The sequence below is a fragment of the Trichosurus vulpecula genome, chromosome 8 (genome assembly GCF_011100635.1).
Source record: "Trichosurus vulpecula isolate mTriVul1 chromosome 8, mTriVul1.pri, whole genome shotgun sequence".
NCBI classification, from domain to species: domain Eukaryota; kingdom Metazoa; phylum Chordata; class Mammalia; order Diprotodontia; family Phalangeridae; genus Trichosurus; species Trichosurus vulpecula.
In genome coordinates, this window is record NC_050580.1 from 52,336,957 (window position 1) to 52,360,953 (window position 23,997).

At 44.2% G+C, this 23,997-nt stretch overlaps 1 protein-coding gene across 1 annotated transcript; it reads right to left on the reverse strand.

Moving 5' to 3' along the window:
* Positions 1 to 11,753: 11,753 nt before the first annotated feature.
* On the reverse strand, positions 11,754 to 12,601 carry IMP3 (IMP U3 small nucleolar ribonucleoprotein 3). The gene has a single exon (XM_036736205.1). The coding sequence runs from the start codon at positions 12,484 to 12,486 to the stop codon at positions 11,932 to 11,934; it is 555 nt and encodes a 184-aa protein (XP_036592100.1). The 5' UTR covers positions 12,487 to 12,601; the 3' UTR covers positions 11,754 to 11,931.
* Between the last annotated feature and the right edge of the window lie 11,396 nt (positions 12,602 to 23,997).

Consider the following 23,997-nt stretch of genomic DNA (forward strand, 5'->3'; position numbering starts at 1 on the left):
TGCTTAGGACACTGCCTGGCACATAAGTGCAGAAAAAAAATTTTTAGTGACAGGTTGACAAAAAGAAAAGCCCTCTCATTTTGCTTCAAGTAAGGTCTGATAGCTCAACCTCCTTATACACAGTCGTCTTTGATTATCTGAATGCCTTTTTAGGGAAAGTTCTCTCTAGCATTCTAATTTTTGGGGTCAGCTAGAGAATGGAGAAAATCATCTGTCTCCCAGAGAAAATCCAAGCTTCTGACTTACATTTAAAGGTTGTCCATATTCCAACACCAACCAACCTTTCCAATTTTGGCTCCCTAAACTAAAAATCCTCAGACTTTCCTGCCTTCTTTCCTATGTATTCCTGTGTATTAAGTGGAAAGACTTTCAATCCTGGCTCTGCCACTTCCTAGCTAGGGGGCTTATCTCCACCCCACCATTCTGTAAAATGAGGAGATAATAATGTCTAAGGATGCTTCAAGCTCCAACATTTTCTGAGTGTTTGTTGGTGAATGAATCTATAAATACTGTTTTCCCAATTTACATCAGGAGAGAGGAAATGAAAGGGTTGGACTGTAGGAGGCAGCCCAGCCCAGTGGAAGGAGCGCTGGGGACTGCAGCTGCCTCTTGACTAACTACCTAGTGACCCTAGGGAACTCGCTCAGCTTGTCTGGCTCTCGCTTCCCTCCTGACTCGTTTTGCTTTTTAAAATGAGGAGTATTGTACTAAGGACTTGTCCCTTACTGCTTTCAGTCCTATGACTTTATCAGAGGATCCAAAGTTACCAGACTTGATGGAAGAAATGATACAAAATGCACTTTCTTCCTTTCCTCGGTGACATGGATGTCTGAGGGTTTGGATCCTGGTTCTGAGGGTGGTTTTCCATTGTCACAGGGAAAGCCTAACTGGGTGGGTGGGTGAGTGTAGGGTGTATCCAGAAATGACTGTGATATAAAAATGATTCTCCTCCCCACAAAAAACAAACAAACAAACAAACAAAAAAAACCAGACTCAGGGACCTTGCAGACTCTGCCAAAACCATGTCTCAAGTCACCAGGGACTTCTTTCCCAGTGTTTTCAGGATCCAACTTAATTGATTTGTTGATCATTCCAAGGATCTCCACCACACTGATCTCCTTTGGGAAAAGACCTAAAGGGCAACTAGGTGACTCAGTGAATAGCATATGGGCCCTGGACTCAGGAGGACCTGAGTTCAAATCCAGCCTCAGACACTTACTAGCTGTGTGGCCCTTGGTAAGTCACCTAACACCATTGCCTCCAAGAAACCCAAAAACAGAACAGAAAAAGACCTTGGCTGTGAATTAAACTGTGCACCCGGACGTCCCACCCACTGAATGTAGCCGACATCCAGTGCTGCGCAGGGTAAAGAGCCCCTGCATTTGAAGTTAGAAGATCCATGTTTGCATATGGCCTCTGCTTCTCAACCTTCTGTGTGACTTGAGGCAGGTTATGACCCCCCCAATGGGCCTCCATTTTCTTATTTGTAAAATAGGAGTAAGTGGTTGCCAAGTTCGATTCTGTTTCTAAAACCTATGACACTCTGGTGCCAGGTCCCAGCCTGGCCCCTAACATAAGAAAAGAGAGAACCTGTTTGATGAGAGCTGGTTGGTGTAGCAGGTGGAACTAAATCATCCAAGGAAGAAGGAGTTCCCATTATCTCTGGAACAAAAAGGAGCCTCCAGGGGCCCTAGCACTGCTTTCCTTAGATTCAGAATGTGGTGCATCGCTGCTGAGGAGCAGGGAGTTCTCTTGTGGAGCACCCTCCCAACTCTGGTCTCAAATGTTTTATTCAACATTTTCGTCAGTTGCTTGGATCAAGGCATAGAAAGCACATTTATCAAATTCTGAAATGACCCAAGTCTGGGAGAGATAGCTAATACAATACATGAGAGGACCGGGATTCAAAAATGAATGAGTGAATGAAAAAACATTTATTCACCCATTGCTATGTACTAAGTGCTATGCTAAGTGTGAGCAGGAAAAAGTATGCTAGGCCCTGCTCTTAATGAGCTCACTCTCTAATGGGCAGAGACAGCACATAAAAGAAGGTTCAGCAGCGAGGCAGCTGGAATACCCCCAAAATCCTAGGGGTGCAGACATGGGTTGGATGGCAAGGCCCTCGAGTTGTTAGGTTATATAAATAGGTAAGATAACATTGCTGGGGTCTACAGAATGTAGATAAAGGTCAGGTGGGCAGGCCTGGGGTGGGAAGGTGGTCTTTCATTTCATTGGAGGGAAGAGAGCTGTTTGACTCCCATCTCATCCAAGCCATGTGAGTAGTCTAGCAGACAGGTGGAAGGGGGATGGGAGGAAGGCAAGATGAAAGTGTGTTCTGGGACAGCCAAGGATCCAGGAGAGGGGGACAAATAGGGGAGGCAAGAGGCCAGAGCAATGAAATATAACAAGGGCAAATGTAATATATAATATTAAAGTTTTAAAAAATACACAGTTACAAGTACAAGATGGGGGAAGGGCAGAGAATAACTAGAAAACAGTTGGTGTGAAAAAGATCTGGGGATTTTTGTGAACTGTGAGCTCAAGGTAAGTCAACTGTGTGATGTGATGGCCAAAAAATGCTAATGTGCCCTTCAGTACTTCAAAGTATCTGTGATCCGAACAATGGTTAGCCCTGCATTGATGCAGACAATGTGCCCAAGCAAAACTATTGGGCTGGACCCTGCATTCATAGAAACAGAGCCCAAAGCCCTGGCCAGACCCCGCATGCAGGTCTGTGTTCAGCTCCAGGCACCACATTTCAGAAAGGACACTGAGAAGAAGCTGTAGCGTGTTCAAAGAAAGGGGATCACAATGGTGAGGGTTCTATGAGCATCACTGGAAAGATGTTTGGCCTAGAAAAGAGAAGATTTGGAGTGAAGAAGGCTGGACATAAAACCTGACGTCACCCACTTGAAGGGCTATTGTGTGGGAGGGCCACTGAACTTGTTCAGTCTGGCCCCAGGAAGCATCACAGGGAACAAAGAATAGAAGTTACAGGAAAATAGGTTTTGACTGAATAGGAAGAATTTTCTAATATACTCATCCAATGATCCCACCTGGTCCTGGAAATCTTCCTTTGTCAACATAGTCAAGAGCAAAGCTTTTTCTTTCTCACTCCTGGAGTAGTCTGTATTGTTCTTTCATATCACCTCATGTTTTTTATCACAATTATTTATCCATCAATAAACAAGCATTTATTAAGCACTTACATTCCACGTATCTTGCTAAACTCCTGTCTGCAAAGACCAAGGGAAACACCTATACATACTGAAATAAATGAGACATTCAGAGCAGACGGAAGGTAATCTTGAGTGGGGAGGCCATAGCAACTGGGGTGACCAGGAAAGGCCTTCTACTTCTGTAGGTGACAGTTGAGCTCATTCTTGAAAGAAATGAGAGCTGACAAGTGGCAAAGGCGTGGAACGAGAGCATCCCAATCATGAGAGGTAACCAGTACTAAGACATAGAGGCTAGAAGATGGATCATCTCCAGAAGACTAGAGAGGTAGAATGGAAGGGGGTTCTGGAAGAATTTAGGAGTTTATTAATTTGATCCTAGCAGTAACAGAAAGCCACTGGAGTTTACTGATTACAAGCATACCTTGGAGATATTGCAGGTTCAGTTCCAGACCTCTCCAATAAAGCAGATGTTGCAATAAAGCCAGTCACATGAATTTTTGGTTTCCCAGTGCATATAAAAGTTACATTTACATTATACTGTGGTCTATTAAGTGTGAGAAAGCATTATGTCTAAAAAAATGGACATGCCTTAATTAAAAATACTTTATTGCTGAAAAATGCTACTGTAGTCTATTAAGTGTGAAATAGCATTATGTCTAAAAAAAATGGACATGCTGTAATTAAAAATACTTTATTGCTGACAAATGCTAACCATCATCTGAGCCTTCATCGAATTGTGATCTTCTTGCTGGTGGAGGGTCTTGCCTCAGTGTTGATGGCTGCTGACTGATCAGGGTAGTGGTAACTGAAGGCTGAGGGGGCTGTGGCAATTTCTTAAAATAAGACAGAAATGAAGTTTGCTTCATCAATTGGCTCTTTCTTTCACTTGAACACTTAGAGGCCACTGTAGGGTTATTAACTGGCCTAATTTCAATATTGTTATGTCTCAGAGGAATGAGGGCCCGAGGACAGGGAGAGAGATGGGGAAAGGCCCAGTTGGGGAAGCAGTCAGAAGACACACACACATTTACTGATTAAGTTTGCCTTCTCGTACAGGCGTAGCTCTCGGTGTTCTGAAACAATTACAGTAGTGACATCAAAGATCACTGGTCCTAGGTTGCCATAACAGCGGTAATAATCACAATAATGCAAAAGTCTGACATATTGCAAGAATCACCAAAATGTGACACAGAGACATGATGTGAGCACATGCTGGTGGAAAAATGGCGCCGATAGACTTGCTCGATGCAGGGTTGCTACAAACCTTCAATTTGTAAAAAACACAGTAAAGCAAAGTGCAGTAAAGCAAGGTCTGCCTGTAGAAAGGAGGGGGGTAGTTTGAGATCTAGATTTGAGGCATCTCTGTGGACTGGAGCAGGAAGACCAAATGGACTCATCTAACAGTCCAGATAAAAGGTGATGAACTAGGGAGGCCTGAACCAGTGTGGAGACCAGGTGGCTGAAGAGAAGGGGATGAGGCTGAACGATATTGTGGAGACAGAAACAAGATTTGGTAGCTATGTGCCAAGACATGTGGGGTCAGTGAAAACGAGTGGTTGAGTGTGTACGTGCCTTATGTGCCTCGCTAAGCCTGGAGTCCAGAGACTACATAATGGTAACCTTGGTTTTGTAGGGCAATAATTGGCTTATTAAATTTCCTTTCATCCAGGCAATCTGGATTAAGTGACTTGCCCAGGGTCACACAGCTAGTAAGTGTCTGAAGCAGGATTTGAACTGACTCCAGAGCTGGTGCTCTGTGCACCACGCCACCTAGCTGTCCCCAATTATTAAGCTTCAATAAAGGCATAAAGGACAGCCAATTCATGTTGAGTCTGCCTGGGCAATCTCTCTAGATTCCATTCCCTCTTCTCCATCCATATTGCCGCCATTCCAGGTTGAGATTTGTGCCGCCTCTTGGTAACTGGACTACCGTAACGTCTTCCCAACTGGTCTGGCTCCTTCTAGTTTCTCTACCCCCTTCTTCAATCTGTCACATAGCTGCCAAACTAACCTTCCTCCGGCATAAATCTGACCCATGCCACTCCTAAGCTCCAAACCTCCATTGGCTCCACAGTATAAAATAAAATTGTAACTCCCTCCTAATTCTGGCATTCAAGGCTCCCATCAATCTTTCTAGTGTTACAGTACTCCCCTTTTTGTGCATCATGTTTTCATTAGACTAGGCCATTCATTGTTTCTCCCAATCCCCAATCTTGTGCTTTCCAGCCAAAAAAAACACCAAACAGAAAACAAAAAAAAACCCCAAACAACAAAATAAATAAGAACACAAACTTCAAAAGTCCTCAGAGATGTGCCACCCCCAGATTCTGAGGCAGGAAAATTGTAGTAGTGACCCTTCTTTTCCCTGTTGATCATTTAAAATTGATTCCTTATGCCTGAATCTTAAGCACTTTCAAATTCCCCAGGGTCTCTTTAAAGTCAGATGCTTCACATTGCATGAGCTGGGAGAGATCCTGATTTCACTGCCTGTTTGTTCGTCTTTGGGGGAAAAAATACTGGAGCCTTCACTTTACAATAGGAACTGGTTCACTATGCACAGTGAAGACCGATAAAACCAGCCACTTGTACTGCACACATGGAAATAAGACCAAATAGAAATGAGTTTCAGCTCACTGGACCTTTTGTTCCAGACCTCTCTGTGAGGGTTCCAGAAAAAAAAAAGGGTGGGGGGAGGGAGAGTGTGTGTGAGGGAGGAAGAGAGAGAGAGAGAGAGATAGAGAGAGATTGAGAGAGAGAGACAGAAAGAGAGAGAGAGAAGGAAAGGGAGAGGGGGAAGGGAGGAAAGAGGGAGAGAGAGAACCAATTTAGCTATAATTGTATCTTCATTAATGAGACTGTTTAAATAGCTCTTTCTGTTGCCTTTCTATTTACTGACATTTTGCTTTTTTCCAGACAAATTAACCTTTTCCTAACTTGGCCTTTGATTCTGCCACCTACAGCAGATGCATTTAGATCACACAGTTTTGTATGATGCCTTGAGTTTAAATCTAGATTTTTCCTTTTTTTTAAATCAATGTTTAGACTGATTCTTCACCCTTGAGAAAATTCTTCCTCCCCCTCCCCACCCCCCAAAAGTTCACAGATAAAGTGAATGATATTCAGTTGATTACAAAAATTAAATGAAATATATTTATATTTTCTTTCACATTTAGCCAAAGAGTGAAATTCGAAACTAGGACATATGGGGAACAAGGAACCTAAAGAATTGGGGCTATTAGAAGCTAAAATTTAAAGAGATTTTTGAAGAATAATAATCTGAAATGGGGTCACCTTTCTGTAGCACCTTAAAGATTTACAAAGCAATTTTCTCACAACAACCCTGTAAGAGAAGTAATACATATTATAATTAGCATTAATAGTATTATTATGCATATTTAACAGATGAAACTGAGACTGAGAAAGGTGGTGATTTACAAATTCCTCTTGATTCCAAATCTAATGATACGGAGCTTGAAGCAACTTCAGAGGTTGTCTAGTCATTTTATAGATAAGGAGACCAGAGGATGGAAGCAGCTCATAGTCCAATAGGTATCTAGGCAGCAGGAGAGTGATTCAAACACAGCTTCCCTGATGCCAGTCAGCAAGGTTTCCACTGAATGGTACATGCTGACTCTGGTCTCATTTGTGATAGATTTTTATTTTTATTATTTCTTTTTATTCACTTTAAACTTAAATACAAAATGAGAAAATAAAACAAGCATTGCCATGTACACAGCAGAATATAAGAGAGGAATAATATGAAACAACAAATTTCTATTTCAAGAAACCTGTATAATAAATACTAAACATGGTTTCCAAAGCTGCCCAGCTTTTCTTTGCTTCCTTGTTGGTTTTCTTTTGTTCTCTGCTGTGCACTTTTTACTTTATTTTTTCCTCGCCCCCCAAGAAGGCTACAATTAAACACATACACACATATATGTATATATGTGTATGTTTATAGATAACTGTATACAAACATATCTATAAACATACGCATATATACACATATACTCATACACATAAATGTAAAACCACTCTACGTCTTCTCTTTCTCTGAAGGTGGAGAGCATCTTCCTTCATAGGTTCAAGTCTTTCCATGTTTTTCTAGATCAACCAGCTCATTATTTTCTACAACACAGCAATACTCCAACACAATTACATGCCATCTGAGAGATTGTCTATGAAAATTTTCCCCAGTTTTCTGCATTCCTTCTATTCTTGGCTACAAGAATATTTTAATTTAGAATAATGGAAATAGTTCATTTTATATTTCAACAATGCTGTTGCCTTATATAGTTTAAGGTCAGATACTATTGAATGTCCTTCCTGTACATCTTTTTTCCCCTGGTTTCTGTGAAATTCCTGACCTTTTCTTCTTCCAAATGAACTTTGTTATTGTTTTTTTTTTCCTCAGCAAGATTTGTTTTTAGTAATTTAATTGGGATGGCATTGAATAAATAGATATTAGTTAATAAAGAGATAAAATTGTCATTTAAAAAATTACATTGGCCTTATCTACCCATGAACAATAAATATCACTCCCATTATTTACATCTGACCTTATTTGTATAAAAAGTGTTTTATGTTTATGCTCATATAGTTCCCATGTCTGTTTTGGCAAGTATACACTCAGGTATTTTATATACTCTCTCACGATAGATTTTTAAACTTGCCAGAACCTTCTCCTGCTTATTTATTATGTCTTGCCCTTTTGGGTAACTTTCATAGGCTTATGGATCTAGAAGGATCTCAGAGCTCATCTAGTTCAACCCACACAGTTTACAGATGAGAAACTGAAGCACTTGCCCAACATGACCCAGGGAGTGTCAAAGCCTAGATTGAAACTCAGACTCTTGGACTCCAGAGCACTCAGTGTTCTTTTTTTTTTTTATAAACCACATCTTGCTGTCTTTTCTTATCTTCTCTCAAGGCTCACTGAAGTTGCCAGCTCCTCCAAGAAATCTCCCCCATGCTCCCGGTTAGAGCTGTCTCCCTCCTTAATTATCTCACATTTGCTCCTCTGGATACTTTCTGTATTCCCAAAGGAGACTCTAAGTTTCTTAAAAACAGGAGCTGCATCTGTCTTTGAATTCCCACTGCCCAAGTAATGTGTAGCAGATAGCAGGCACTAAAAGATATTTATTGTTGAATGAGCATGAGGAAAAGAGAGATGAGAGAATCTTAAAGCTGGAAGACTTTGGGGAGGTGACCAGAATTACCCTTCTCTGTCCCTCATTGCATGCCAGAGAAATGAAGCCATTGCCCAGGGTCACTCGCTGGAGTTAGTCAGAGCCAGAACCCAGGCCTCCACACTCCTAGTGAAATAGCTGTCCTATTAATTATCGCATCCCTCGGCTTTCCCTCTTTAAAAAACAAAGTAAAACGAAGCCTACCAAAAGGAGTATTCTGGATTACCACCTACTAAAGAGCCCCAGTTACACAATTTCATAAAAATCTGATGCTAGAGATAGGAAAGGCAGTGAGATGCTTTTCCTCCTGGAGTTAAATTTTGGCTTTTTATAAATAAAAAAGGTTTTTTGGACGGGAGAAAGCCCAATTGTTGATGACAATTCTATTCTTTCCTTCTGAAACCTGAAGGACTTGTAGAAAAATCTGCCTATTTTGCCCATAAAAATCAGAGCAAACAGTTCAATTGGACAAAATTTTGGAATCTCAGGCTAAGTAGACAACCACCCCTCAGTACTAAACGTTAGAAGGTACAAAGGTTTGAATGTTGCTTTTATGGCCATGCTGTTCCCCTACAGGACTGAATTCAGACTGATTGGATGTGGTGATAATAAGGGAAGAATTCAGAATGACTGTGGGTTTTGAACCTGGATGAGTGAAGAGTTGTAGGGCCCTCAACAGAAAAAGGAAAGTTAGGAAAAGATTGGAGGGGGGCAGATGAGTTGTTTTGGTCATGCTGATTTTGGGACACTCATCAGGCATCCAAGCAATGGTGGCCACACAGGACCACAGGTTCATCAGAGAGGTTTGGGCAGGACGTGTACATTTCTTACATCTCTCACAAATGGTAACCAGATCTCTGTCTCCAGCCCTTGAGTTCCAAGGACCTCAGAGGCTCTGAAGCAGCACATTCCACGCTGGGGGCAGGCTTCAATTATTAGGAAATTCCATCTCATATTACTCCTGCCTTGTAATAAAACATACCCCAGACTGCAAGCTTTGGCAGGTTCTTCCTGGAAGGCTGGAAAGCTGAACTGTCAACACTGATCCATCAACAAGCATTGTCTTTGTGCCAAGCCCTTTGCTTAACCCAGGAGTGAGAGACAAAACTGAGAGTGCCTGCCTTTAAGGAGCTTACATTCTACCAGAGGAGAAAGCTTGTCCTTACAATGTGCAGAATAACATCCAAGTACAGACAAAGCATCTACAAAACGAACACAAGGGGCAGCTAGGTGGTGTAGTGAATAGAGCACCAGCCCTGGAGTCAGGAGGACCTGAGTTCAAATTTGACCTCAGACACTTGACATGTGCTAGCTGTGTGACCTTGGGCAAGTCACTTAACCCCAATTGACTGCCCCCCCAAATAAATAAATAAAGGAGTGTTACTTTGAGAAATATATATTAGTTACATCACATTACTTAAAAAAAATAACAAAAACCCCAAAATGAACACAAAGCATCACGGAACCAAGGCACTAGCAGCTGTGGGGGAGTCTGGAGGAAACCAGGGCTTCCCAGAGGTGGAGGGAGAGTACATTTCAAGGATGAGGAGAAGATGGGGACAGGAGATGGGGTACGGAATAAACAAAGGTAACATGGGGCTGGGGTGTACAGAACTTTAGATGTCAGAGTTGATATTTGACCCCAGGTGTCATGGGAAGCCCCTTGGGATTACAGAGGTGAAGGGGGTGGGGAGAGGTGATCTGTACTTTGGGAAAATCTCTTTGGGGGTGTTTTTTTGGCAGATGGATTGGAAAGGGGAGGGAACTGAGTCAGGGAGAGCAAATAAAAGGCAATCATTGGGCAGTGAAAGTGGTGCAGCATTCAGGGTTGGGGCACTAGCCCTGGGATCAGAAGGACCTGAGTAATCTGACCTCAGACACTTACTGGCTGTATGACCCTAGGGAAAGCTCTTCACCCCAGTTGCCTTAAAAAAAAAAGAGGCAACCATTGCACTAATCTAGTCATTAACCTTAGTCCGAAAACAGTGATCTTGCTTCCCAGGGAAGCAAACATTTCAAGTCTTCCCCACTGTGGAGATGTGCTGATCAGCAAATGCTGGTGTTGGGAGAATTTCTCACTGAAAAGGCAAACAGAAAACATTCACATTTTCATAGAATCATAGAGTGTTAGGGCCTGGAGATTAAGTAGAATATCATCACAGGGTAAGACCAGATTCTTTCTTCTGACTGGGCGGTTCTACCTCTGACTTCGTGGTCCTGAATAAGCCACTTAACCTTGTGTTCCAGCACTAAGACCACAGATGGCAAAGCAGATGCTGGACAGCACTGGCAGGAGTCCCCCACACTGGGAGCTCCTTACGCAAATCTAGCCCTCAGTCCTCCCAGAAGAACAAACCCCAGTTTTCTACCCGGGGAAAAAGAAGTTTAAATTAGCTAGGAAGCTCTAAGATCACTGCTCATAAATGCTACAGCCAGGACTCAAACCCAGGAGTTCTGAATCCACGTTCCTCAGAGGATTTTCCTCCAATAACTATACTTTGACTAGTATTTTATTTTACTGATGTGTATCTCAAGTTAATGTATTTAAAATCTTAGATGCAAATCACCAATGTGGCCAAGAGTCTGCAGCCAATATGAATATGTGGTAACTGTGACAAAGTCCAAGCCTGCTTCTAATTACTTATCATAGGATGGCATGTGATTCAAGGAAATCAAGTATTTCTTGTTCCCTTCCTGTCCACAGGAAGTCCTGCAGGGAACCCCATTGACAAAATTTGTCCTCCTGCAAAAGAGATTTGTAAAGGGATGGATGAAGGAAGGGTGGGTCGGTACTCTGAGGCCAAAGCAAACAGGCTCATGGTGCTATCCTGACAAAACTTCCCACGAGTGTTTAGTCAATCCAACCCAGGCCCCCTAGTTTAAATAAATCTACAGCTGAGACCCATTTTTTAAAAATTGGGATTCCAAGCGGGTGAAAAAACCCCAAAGAAATTTGGCCTCTTTCTTCTCATTAGTTTAGAGGTCAAGCAGAAGGCTTCAATGAGTTGACTTATGTAAAGCCTATTACCAAATTAAACATCAATATAATTATGTAAATGTTTTAAATAGTAATCAATACTAGCTATTCTCCTTCCTTAAAACTCTGCCCCCAACATAGCTGTTGAAAAGCAAGGCACATTTGGCCACTGATGGAATAAGGCCTTGGTACCCACTGGGGACTGGACTCAGGAGGACCTGAGTTCAAATCCAGCCCCAGCCACTTTCTAGCTGTCCGACCCTGGGGCAAGGCAACTAACCCCGTTTGCCTCAGTTTCCTCATCTGTCAAATGGGCTGGAGAAGGATGGCAACCCACTCTAGTACCTTTGCTAAGAGAACCCCAAGTGGGGAGAGGATGCGACTGAAATGACTCAACCACAAAACAGGTCATTCAACAACAAGGGCAAACGAACCCCGTTTATTTTAAATAAATGAAAAGTCCTGCTGCTGCTGCTCTTCGGGAGACGACAACGACCTCGCGCCTCGCTTCCGTCCGGCCTCTTCGGCACCTGCCCGGCCCCTTCTCGGACGGTCCCCAGCAGCGGCTCCCGGCCCGGGCCGGCCCCTATATGTCCAGGTCACAGTCGTCGCGCTCATTGCTGTAGTTGAGCACGTGCTGCTTGATCTTGGACGAGTCCACCCAGGTGATGAAGTCCTCCATGGCGCGGGTGACCAGGCAGGCGGGGTCGGTGACCACGTAAGGGCCCACGCGCACGTGGCCCTGCTCCACGAAGGTGACGGCGGCGCGCAGGTGCTGCGCCATGCGCAGCTTGACGAGCACGACGGGCAGGCGGCGGCGGCAGAAGCTCGACGCCGTCACGGTGTCGCAGAGCTGCAGCGACGACTGCGTGGGCACGAGCCCCATGGCGTAGAGCTTGCCCAGCAGCGCGGCCGAGGCCCGCGCGCGGAACGGGTCGCGCTCGGGCAGATCGCGCAGGCGGCGCGCCAGGTCGCGCACGGCGCGGCTCAGTCGGTTGTAGCGCGTGTAGTCCTCGCGCCGCTGCACGCGGTAGCGCCGCAGCACGCGCAGCTCGTGCAGGTTGTGGTCGGTGGCCTCCCAGTTCAGGAAGTCCACCTTCTTCAGGAGCTTCTGCTCGTGGAACTTGAGCTTGCGCACCATGACGGCGGCGGCGGTGGTGGCTGCTTCGGCTGCGGAGGAGCGAGGGCCGGAGAGAGCGAGCGAGACGTGCACGGAGACAGACCTGCACTGTCTGTTCTGCGTACAAGCCAAAGCACTTCCGAGTCAGGCTAGGAGGCGGGCCCGCGGCCGGCTCCCTCCTAGCCATTGGTCGGCGGGCGGCGTGGGTCACGCCCCCGGCTCTTATTGGCCCAGAGAAAGCCACGCTCGTCCAGCCTCCGGCTTCCAACTAAACAGCCTGCTTCCTGGTCCCTTGACGCGCCTGCGCCTTGGGCTCCATCGGAGACGTGTAAGGCGTCCCGCTCGGCCCAGGTGACTGACTCCGGGCCTCGGCCTTGGCTCTCTTTTTAACTTTAAGCGTCCCAAGTCAAAAGAACGCTGATTAAACGCCTACTGTGTGCAGGCATCGTGCCGAGCCCTGCGGTACAAAGAGGCAAAAGACAGCCCCTGTTCAATGTGTATTTTTAATATTCGTGTTTAATGTGCATATGTGTGTCTATACCCGGCTGCTAGGTGGCGCAGCGGACAGAGCAGGGAGTCAGGAGGTCCTGAGTTCAAATGCGACCTCAGACATTTACTAGTTGTGTGACCCTGGGCAAGTCAATTTACGCTGATTGCCTCAATTTCCTCGTCTGTAAAATGAGCTGGAAAAGGACACGACATAGCCCTCCAGATAGCTTTGCCAAGAAAACCCCAAAAAGGGTCAGGGAGGGTCTGAAGTAACTGAGCGACAACACACACACATATGTAACTTTAATGTTTGCAGAGACAGTTTAGGTATGTGTGTGTATGTCTCTCTATATGATTATTTATTTTGCTTTTATCTTGTGTATACTTGCCTTCTCTGGCAGAGTGGAAGCCCCTTGAGCGCAGGCACCCTTTGATTTCATTTTTAAATCTCCGGGTGTCCAGCACAGCTGCAGGTGCTTCATAAATGCATCCTGATGGATTGCTTTGTTTGCGTCGAAACAGCATTTAATGTTTGCAAAGCATTTAACTTACATGCTCTCATTTGAGTCTCTATACAGCTGGGAGGTAGGAATTGCAATCCTCCTTCTGCAAATGAGACACTTGCTGCAGGAGAAAGTGAAGGCCTGCGCTTGTGGTCACATGGTTAGTGAATGTCAAGGGGTGAGGTGTGAAGCCTGGGCTTCCTTCCTCGACCCCCTCTCCCCCAACAGCTCTCTAACCACGACTTCACACTGCCTGACCAGGGGTAGCATAGGATCAGAGGAGGGGTGGGCTGTAGGGATATAGAGCACACATGGACAGCCCCAGTGCTTCTCTGCTATCTATGAAGTGGTGAAAGACCTTCAGCCCAGTTGTCATGCTTCTGGTCTTAAGATCCTTTTACAAACTTGAAAAATATTGAGGACCTCCCCCCAAAAAACATTTGTTTATATGGGCTATATCTATCTATATTTACTGTGTTAGAAATGAAAACTTCTTAGTTTTATTATGAAAATAATTTTGACCTTGAAGAACCCCTGAAACGGTCTCAGGGACCCTCCAGGGTCCACAGAGAACACTGAGAACCACTGACCTTTAGAGAAAACCCAATAGTACAGCTACTGATCACAGATCATTTCTAATTAGTTGAACTAACCTCGTTACTGTTGTTCAGTGTCTGACTCTTGGTGACCCTGTGGACTACAGCATGCCAGTTCTTGGCGATGATATTGGAATGTTTTGCCCTTCCCTTCTGCAGTGGATTAAGGCAAACGGAAGTTAAGTATCTTGCCCAGAATCACACAGCTGGTAAGTTGGCTAAGGTTAGATTTGAACTCAGTTCTTTCTCACTCCGGCTGCAACCCTCTGCCCACTGAGCCAGCTGGCTGCCTCCTGCCTTGTTACTACTAGACTATAAATTTGATGATGTCTTATCTCTATTCTTCTCCTTCCTCCCCATTTTTTAGGTGGAGAAACTGAGACCCAGAGAATTTATGGACCGGTGGCAATCTGCCCCATTGGAAGGAGTACCTACACTGATGAAATCACAAGTCCAGTAAAGTATATGATATTTCTAAAGGTATTTCTAAAATGCATCATGCTGTCCGGCACCCCCGCCCCCTACCCTTGCCTCTTGTCTCACCCCCCCCCCCCTCCTGCTTTGCTTCTCCTCCCTGAGCACATTCCTAGGCTGTTTCTCCCTCCACCCAGTGATGCAATCCATAAAAACAAAAAGGAAAAAAATGACCAAAAGTTAGCAGAGTGGGGAAAGTTCTATTTAAGTCAACAGATATTTATGAAACACTGGGCGTTGGTGGCCAGTGCGGGGTGGGGTGGGAGATAACCTCAGCTTAGTTAAGACATTATGAAGTGTAGGATCTAGTAATAACAAAGTTGGTCAGATTAATTAGAAAGGATTCACTTTCTGATCAGCAGCTTAGTAATTAGGGAGTCAGAGGCAGTAGTGTATGGAGGAGAGACCCAGAAGAAATATGAGTCTCAACTTCCCTATCAGGAAGAGAGGTATCAATAATACTTCTAGTAAGTAAGTGCTTGCAGGGTTGTTGTAAGAACCAAATGAGTTAGTTTATCTGATCTTTAAAGCGCTACATATAAAAATCCAGTATTGTTATTAAGGTGAATGTGGTGTACAACGTAAGGATATCTTGACATAGTACATGATAAGAACATAAGTCTGGTGAGGAGGAAGGTCATTGTTAGTAATGGTCATCAGGGGAGGCTTCCTGTAGGAGGTGGGATGTGAGCTGGACTTTAAAGATGAGTAGAATTTCATGGGGGCGGGGGTTGGGGGAGGGGAGGATGGAATATTCCAGCTACTGGGGATGGCTTGATTTGAGCACAGAGGAATATGACTGCATCTCTGGAGCTTCTCATGGGGGCAAGGGGGAGGGATCACATGAAACACCTGAGGGGCAGAGAAGGGCTGGTGTCCTTGGTCTCTATTTTTGGTGGAGGTGCAATGTAGCAGGCCAGAAACACTTGGGGCTGCTGAATACTAGGACAAAGGGCAAGGCAGGCATGGGGTTTTTAGTGGGGGAGCGTTCCTGTGGAGCCTGGAAGGAGCGAGTGTTTGTCTCACCTGTGGGGGGAGGAGCAAGTACTGAAGACGAACATTCCCTCCTTCACCATCATGCCCACTTCCCCCATGTGCCTGATCATGATGGGAAAATAAGATTTCTAGGAGATATGTAGAACCCTCAGTAATCAATATATTAATGATAGTAACAGCTGGCGCTTATACAGCAGTTTGTAAATATTGTCTCTGAGAGGTAGGTGCTGTTATTATCCCCATTTTATCGATGGAGAAACTGAGGCACAGAGAGTGTCACTGGCTTAGCCAGGGGCACGCAGCTAGTGAGTCACACACATTTGAATTCAGGTCTTCCAGACTGACTCCAGGCCCAGTGTTCTAACCATTGTGCAGACCCGTAGAAGGTCAGTACTGGAAGAGACCTTGATCCAGACCAGCTTTCTCATTTCACAAAGCCAGAAATTGAGGTTTGAAACGGGGAGGTGATTCTACCTCCGCAACACCTTTTCCATTCATTCCCTTCTGTCCACCACTTACACAAGCCACTGCCCTGGGTCAGCACATTTTTCACTTGTTTTTCAGTTATGTCTGACTCTTTGTGACCCCATTTGGGGTTTTCTTACTGGAAGTTATTTCCTTCTCCAGCTCATTTTACAGATGAAGAAACTGAGGCAAATAAGGTTAAGTGACTTGTCCAGGGTCACACAGCTAGACTGTGTCTGAGGTCGGATTTGAAGTTAGGAAGATGAGTCTTTTTTTTTTGGTCAGAGCAATTGGGGTTGCCCAAGGTCACACAGCTAGTACATGTGTCAAGTGTCTGAGGCCGAATTTGAACTCAGGTCCTCCTGACTCCAGGGCTGGTGCTCTACTCACTGCGCCACCTAGCTGCCCCAAAGATGAGTCTTCTTGATTCCAGGGCTGGCGCTCTGTGCACTATGGCGCCCCCTACCTGCCCCCTCGGTACATAGTAAGCCTTAATAAATGCTGGTTGAATTGAACTGAATTGAAGTTAGGTCCTCATATACCTGGTCTACTACAACAGCCCCTTATTGGACCTCCAGGTTCCAGTCTTTCCCCTCTCTAACCCGTCTTCTGCATAGCTGCCAATATTTCTTTTTAAATCTTTCTAAAGCACATGTCACTCCCTTGCTCAAAAACCTTCAGTGGCTCCCTCTTGCCTCAAGGATAAAATACAAACTCCTCAGCTTGACATTTAAGGCCCTTCACAATCTGGCTCCAGCTACCTTCCTAGATGTGTTGTACACTGCTCCCCTTTGCATCACTTCTGAATGAATGAATGAAAAAGCATTTATTAAATGCTTGTAATATGCCAGGAATTATGCTAAGCTCTGGAGATACAAATACCAAATAAAATGGTTTCTGCTCTCAGAGAGTTCAGAAAACAATGTATTTACGGGAGTGCTAGTCAGGGTAGGAAGTACCTGGGAGCCACCAAGGAAGTTGAGTTGACATGTCTTTTCTAGGAATAATGGCAGCATGGGAAGAAGTGAAAAGGGGGTCGGGGTCGTCAGGTAGCAGTGGCCTGGTGGCAGTGGGTTGGTTGATGGCCACAAGCCTGGAGCATCTACTGAACGTGATATAAAACAAGGTCTGGTCTGCTGGTCTGGTACCAGCTGGTTACAGTGAGCTCATTCACCAATCAAGACAGCTTGCTCAGTGGCTGGAGTTCCAAAGCTGAGTGGATTAAGTCCCTCAGGACCTTGGGTCATTGTGTTTTGGTAGATCCTGTCTAGATGCATTGTGGAGAGGTGGAGAGGCAGCAGGTGGATGGGGAGATGGCCTTGTCGGACAGCAGGATGTGACAGAAATCATGATCTGGGATTATTTAGATAAAGCAGGTTATCTCTGAGAATCCCTAGATTTTTGATCCAGAGATTCCATTGCTAGTCTAAGCCTTTTTGTCAAAGATAGAAAGATAGTTCCTATATATTCGAAGTATTCATTATATCACTTTTTTTTCTCATAGCAAAAAAACACAAAAAGGTGGAAAACATTGCCAGGGAATGGCTAAACAAACCATGGTCTATGAATGTAATGGAATATTTTTGAATCCAGAGAATCATGGGAAGAGTCGTATAAAGGTATTCTATACTGAGTTCAGTAAGCAAAACCAGGCAAACAGTATACCCAGTGATGACCAGGATGGAAAGGAAAAGTACACAAATGAAATTCAACACAGTGTAACCCTAACCATCCTTGGCCCAGGAATAGAGATGAGGAAATGTACCTGCTTCCTTTAGCTGGAGAGGTGAGAGAGGTGAGTGTGGCTGTAGCACCTGCTGCCAGATGTGGCCACTATGTCAGCCTGCCTTTTTCTTTGGTATGATAGAAGGCTCACTAGAATAATAGGTATCAATAAAACTTAAAAATAAGAATTTAAATGTTTTATTAAAAATTAATTTAAAAGAATTAATTTAAAGAATTAATTGGAGGAATTAATTTTAAAATAAAAACTTTTAAAATTAGTTTTCAGCATTCACTTCCATAAGTTTTAGATTTTCTCCCCCTCCCTTCCCCCTGACTCCCCAAGACAGCATGCAATCTGATATGGGCTCTACATATACATTCCTTTTAAACACATTTTCACATTAGTCATGTTGCAAAGAAGAATTCTAATGAATGGGAGAAACTGTGAGAAAAAACAAAACAAAGCAAAAAATAAAAAAACAAAGCACTCTGTATTCCTACTCCATAGTTCTTTCTCTGGATAAGGATGGCATTTTCCATCATGAGTCCTTTGGAATTGTTTTAGGTCCTTGCGTTGCTAAGAATTGCTGAGTCTATCAAAATCAGTCATCACATACTGTGGCCGTTATTCTATACAGTGTTCTCCTGGTTCTGCTCACTTCGCTCAGGATCGGTTCATATAAGTCTCCAGGTTTTTCTGAAGTCTGCCTGCTCATCATTTCTTATAGCACAATAGTATTCCATTACCTTCATATACAACAACTTGTTCAGCCATTCCCCAATTGATGATGGGTATCCCCTCAATTTCCAGTTCTTGGCCACCTCAAAAAGAGCTGCTATAAATATTTTTGTACATGTGTACATTTTTATGATCTCTTTGGGATATAGCCCTAGAAGTGGTATTGCTGGGTCAAAGGGTATGCACAGTTTTATACCCCTCTGGGCATTGTTCCAAATTTCTCTCCAGAATGGTTGGATCAGCTCACAACTCCACCAACAATGAATTTAGTATTCCAACTTTCCCACATCTTCTCCAACATTTATCATTTTCTTCTTTTGTCATGCTAGCCAGTCTGATAGGTGTGATATGTTACCTCAGAGTTGTTTTGATTTTCATTTCTCTAATCAATAGTGATTTAGAGCATTTTTTCATATGACTATGGATAGCTTTAATTTCTTCCTCTGAAAACTGCCTGTTCATATCCTTTGGCCATTTATCAATTGGGGAATGACTTGTATTCTTGTAAATTTGACTCAGTTCTCTATATATTTTACAAATGAAGCCTTTATCAGAGATGCTAGTTGTAAAAATTCTTTCCCAATTTTCTGCTTCCCTCCTAATCTTGGTTGCATTGGCTTTGTTTGTGCAAAAACTTTTCAATTTAATGTAATCAAAATTATCCACTTTGGATTTCATAATGTTCTCTACCTCTAGTTTGGCCATAAATTCCTCCGTTCTCCATAAATCTGACAGATAAACTATTCCTTGCTCCCCTAATTTGTTTAGCATTAGCCTTTATACCTAAATCATATACTCATTTGGACTTTATTTTGGTGTATGGTGTCAGATGTTGGTCTATGCCCATTTTCTGCCATACTCAAAAAACATTATTTTGAGGGGAGGGGAGGGGAGGGAGGGAGAGAGAGAGAGAGAGAGAGAGAGAGAGAGAGAGAGAGAGAGAGAGAGAGAGAGAAAATTTTTTGGAGAGCCTTAGCTCATGGGGGCATCTCCTACCAGCCTTTCCTGGTCTTTCACATTGCCAGTTTTTTCTCCTCTCCTCAGATGTGTCTATGTCTCTCTTTATATGTTCTATCTCCCTGGAGTAGAGTGTTAAGTCCCTCGGGCAGAGGCTGCTTTTCTTTGTGTTGGTATCCCTGGGCCCAGCACATGCTTTACACATTATAGGTACTAATAAATGCTTGTTGGATTTGATTGGAATTAGGGTTAGTAATTTGTCCAAGATCCCAGTACTAGCAAATGCAGTCAGGATGAGAAGCCAAGTCTCCTGATGCCCAATCCAGAGCCCTTTGTACAATACCACATACATACCTTTTAACTCTCATAAAGGAGAACCAGCAGAAAAATGTATATAGTGACAATGAAATGTAAAAAAAAACAGTTTTAAAAGACTTAAGAACTCTGACCAACACAATCATGATTCCTGAGGATGGGTGATGAAGAATGCTACCTACTTCCTGCCACAATGGTGATAGACTCAAGATGTAGAACAAGACACACGTTTTTGGACATGGCCAATATGAGGATTTGTTTTACATGACTGTTCATATTTGTTATATGGGGGTTTTTCTTTTCTTTTTTCAGCAGGTGGAGGTGGTAGGAGAGATACAAGAAATGCTGGTTAATTGAAAAAAATAAAATTTAATTAATAACCGCTGTTGGGATGATAGGTTGGGAGGGGACGGTGGAGCTCATTTAGCCCATTTCTTATCCTACACAAAAAACCCTTAATAGTATCACAGTCAGACAAAATTGAAACCTTTGAACAATAAAAAAAGATATGTAATTCATACAGGAGCAAATGATTTTGTGTGCATTCTTGAGCATGACATCCACTGGTGGCCTTCCCTTCCTTGTTAGCTTTCATAGTGGACACCATCTTGATTTTCCAAGTACTTCTTGCATAGGTAAGTAACTTCAAGCTGTCAAAGGAGGCAGCCCAAGTTGGTGGAGGAAGGTTTACTGATTGTCTCCATCTGCCAGTGTGGACTCCTACAACTTCAATTCAAACATTTATTAATTACTTTGTGCAGAGCATGGTGCTAGCTAGTGGGGAGAGCCAATGTTTAGAGAAGACAGACCCTGCCCTCACAGAGTTTTAGGTCTAAAAGGATGAATAACAAGAATACGAAATATCATCTATATAAGAAAGATGCAAACCAACTGCTTTTCAAAGATTAAGGTATGGCTAAGGTCATGATTGACTGGGGGAGATTGAGGAAATCTTCATGAACCAAGTGATATTTGAGACAGTCTTAAAGGAAGGACAGGATTTCAACATGTACAGGTGGGGGATAGAGGAGAACTGGCAACAATTTCAGTGATAGGGACAGGACCTGCACCAGCTAAGGTTTGGAAGACAGCAGCACCATAGGGTCTATATTGGCAGTCAGAAGTAACATAAGATTATTTATAGACTTGGAGCTGGAAGGAATCTTGCCGGGTATCTAGTCCAACTCTCCCATTTTATAAATGAAGAAACTAAAACTTGAGGGGGCAGCTAGGCAGCCCAGTGGATAACATGCCAGGAAGATTCATCTTTGTGAGTTCAAATGTGGCCTCAGACACTTACTAGCTGGGTCACCTGGGCAAGTCACTTCACCCTGATTGCCTCAAAAAAAAAAAAAAAAGAAAGGATTCAAGTTGGGTGAGAATAGAGGGAGGGAGAGGGACTGGAGAGGATGCTCTCCAGGCAGGTGGTGATACTGTTAGGTGGCATCTCCTGTGAAGTTGCTGTGGGAATATTCAGAAAGGGACAGATTTGGAAGATTCCATGAGACTTCCACAACACTGATGCCCCAGTGGGCCGAAGCGGGAGACATCTGTTGAATTTTGCTGACTGTGAGTTTGTTCCAAACTACTAGAACTGTAGCCATCAAGGACTCCCCGTGTGTCTTATCACACCAAACTGAAACTCCTGTAGTAGAGGTTCTCCAAGGCCTTCCCCAATCTGCACCCACCTTATCTCCTCATCCTCCTCTCTGATCACCCTCCTATCTATAGTTGACCTTGAGGAGCTGGAGGCCAGGCCTGCTGAGAGTACCCCCTCCAGTCTCGGCTCATGCTGTCCCAACCAAGAACATTGTATCCTCTCTGTCCCACGGAGTGTTCCAGATGGAAGGGCCCTTAGGGAACATTTTGGTCCTCGGATCTAACCTAACCCTTCATGTTACAGAAGACTGAGCATCTGAAAGATTAGACAGATGACTTATCTAAGACCCATTTTTAAGAAGCAGCTGAGCCAAGGTCTGACCCTGGGTCTTTGTAATCTTTGTTGTCCTGCTCCAAAGTCCCCAGCAGTCCCACCGCTCTACAAAGCTTCCTCCTACCAACTGGATCTTCTTTTCTGAAATCCAAGTACAATCCTGACAAATGGAGACTTGAACTAACTTCAGGCAACTCATTTGCCTAATCAGATTGAGGGTTCCCTGAGGCAAGGGAGATGTTTGCTCCTTCTCCAGTGTCCTCTCACCTACTAGCTCTGGGCACACAGATGACAGTCAATAAAGGCTTGTTGATTGATTGGTTAGTAGGTCACCACTAAATCCAAACAGAATAACTTGTAGAACCATGATTGAAATGCCAAGGTTTTTCCATAGCCCTAACAAATCAATTCAACAAACATTTATTCAGCGTCTGCTATCTCCAAGGAATTGGCTGTGCTAGGTGGCTGGGGATAGAAAGGCAAAAAATAAACTCCTCAGTTTGACATTTAGAGGACTCTGGCCATTTGAGAGTTTACTTTGTGCAGAAAGAAAATCACGTGTAGGTACACAGATAATCAATTGACAAGCAAACCTTTATTAAGTGCCTACTAATACGAAGCAATTTCCGGAGGGAGTGGGAATCTCACTAGAGTTAGTTTTCACTATTATTATTTAACATGATAATACATGAAGGGTTCACAGGATTGGAAGTCAGAGGACCTGAGTTCAAATCATGACCATGTCACTTGCTACATTGTGACCTTGTCACAATTATGTCACTTAACCTCAATGAGGTCTCAGTTTCCTTAACTGTAAAATGAGGAGTTTGGACTAGATCGCTTCTAAAGTCATTTCCAGGTCTAAATTTATGATTCTAAAGGGCATCTCCAACCATGGAACCTCCCTTCCACCCTTACTTAATAAACTCCAGTGGCTCCCAAACATCTCCAAGATCAAATATAAAATCCTCTGGCATTTAAAGCCCTTCATAGCCTGGCCCCCTCCTCCCTCTCCAATCTTATTATTCTTATCCCACTCCATATACTTTGTGATCCAGTGACACTGGCCTTCTGGAAATTCCTCACCCATGACGCTTCCTCTTTGCTCTCCAGCTTCCCTGGCTTCCCTGAAGTCTCAGCCCACTTCTGCACAGAGCCTTGTGCCGCTTGCCTTCCCTCTGATGATTATTTCTTATTTATCCTGACTATCCATTTGGCAGATCTATCTATTTGGCACGTAGTCGTTTGTATGTTGTCTCCCTTGAGAGCAGGGGCAGTCTTTTGCCTTTCTTTGTATCCCCGGGGCTTAGCACAGGGCCTGACACATAGTAGGTGAGCAATAATACAAAGAAGCCTGGATTTGGGCTGAGAGAAGTCATATACGGAGAAATCTTGGTCAAGTCACTAAGACAGTAGAGGTCTCATTTTTCTTATCTGTAAAGAGGATTGGACTCGGTGCCTTCTTAAATCTATGGCCTTGTGGTGCAGTGACCAGAGTCCCTAGCCTTGGAGTTGGAGTCTTTGGGTTCAAATCCTGACTAACCATTACTACTTTGGGAAGTCATTTAAAATGAGGGTGAGGTCATCTTCCAGTTCTAAGTCTGTGACCCCAGATTACATAAAAGATTTGGACTGAGAGGCCTGGGTGGAAATCCCAATTCTGCTCCATAGGTGGTCTTGGTCAAGTCACCAAGCTTCTCAGTTTCTAAATGAAACGGTTGGAGCAGATAGCCCACCAGGTCTAAACGTTGGCAGTGTGGTTCAGAGGCCATCAATATCCCACCCGTGGGACCCTGGGCAAGTCACTTCTCCAGCGCTTAGCACAGTGCCGGGCACATAGAAAGTACTTAACGAATGTTTGTTGCCTGCTTCTCTGTCACGTCTTTGGGTCTCAGTTTCCTCATTTGTAAAACAAAGAAGTTGGGCTTGCTGGACTCTGGGGACCTTTCCAGCTTACTTTGATTCTATCACAGACACCTGTAATGCAGTTTCTGTCCTCTCTGTGGTCATTCTCCTGTCCTCCTCCTCCCCTGGGAAGCCAGGAGGCGGTTGCTACCCCGACTCCCACCCCCACCTCCCTCGCCTGAGGCTGCCTCTAGAGGGCGCCCGGGAGGCCGGTTAGCCTGTTCTCCCTTTCCCTGTTCCCGACGCTTCGCTCCCGAGCTTAGCAAACTTTCGGAGTTTCTCCTGCTCTTGCGTCATGGAAAAGGTTGGAGGGTGACCGGGAGAGTGGGAGGCCAGGAAGCCGGGAGAACTCCCCTGGTCTAGCGGCCCAGCCCCAGAACCGGTGTGGGTGTGTGGGCTACTACTCTGCGAGACCGTGGGGAGGCCGGGCTCGCT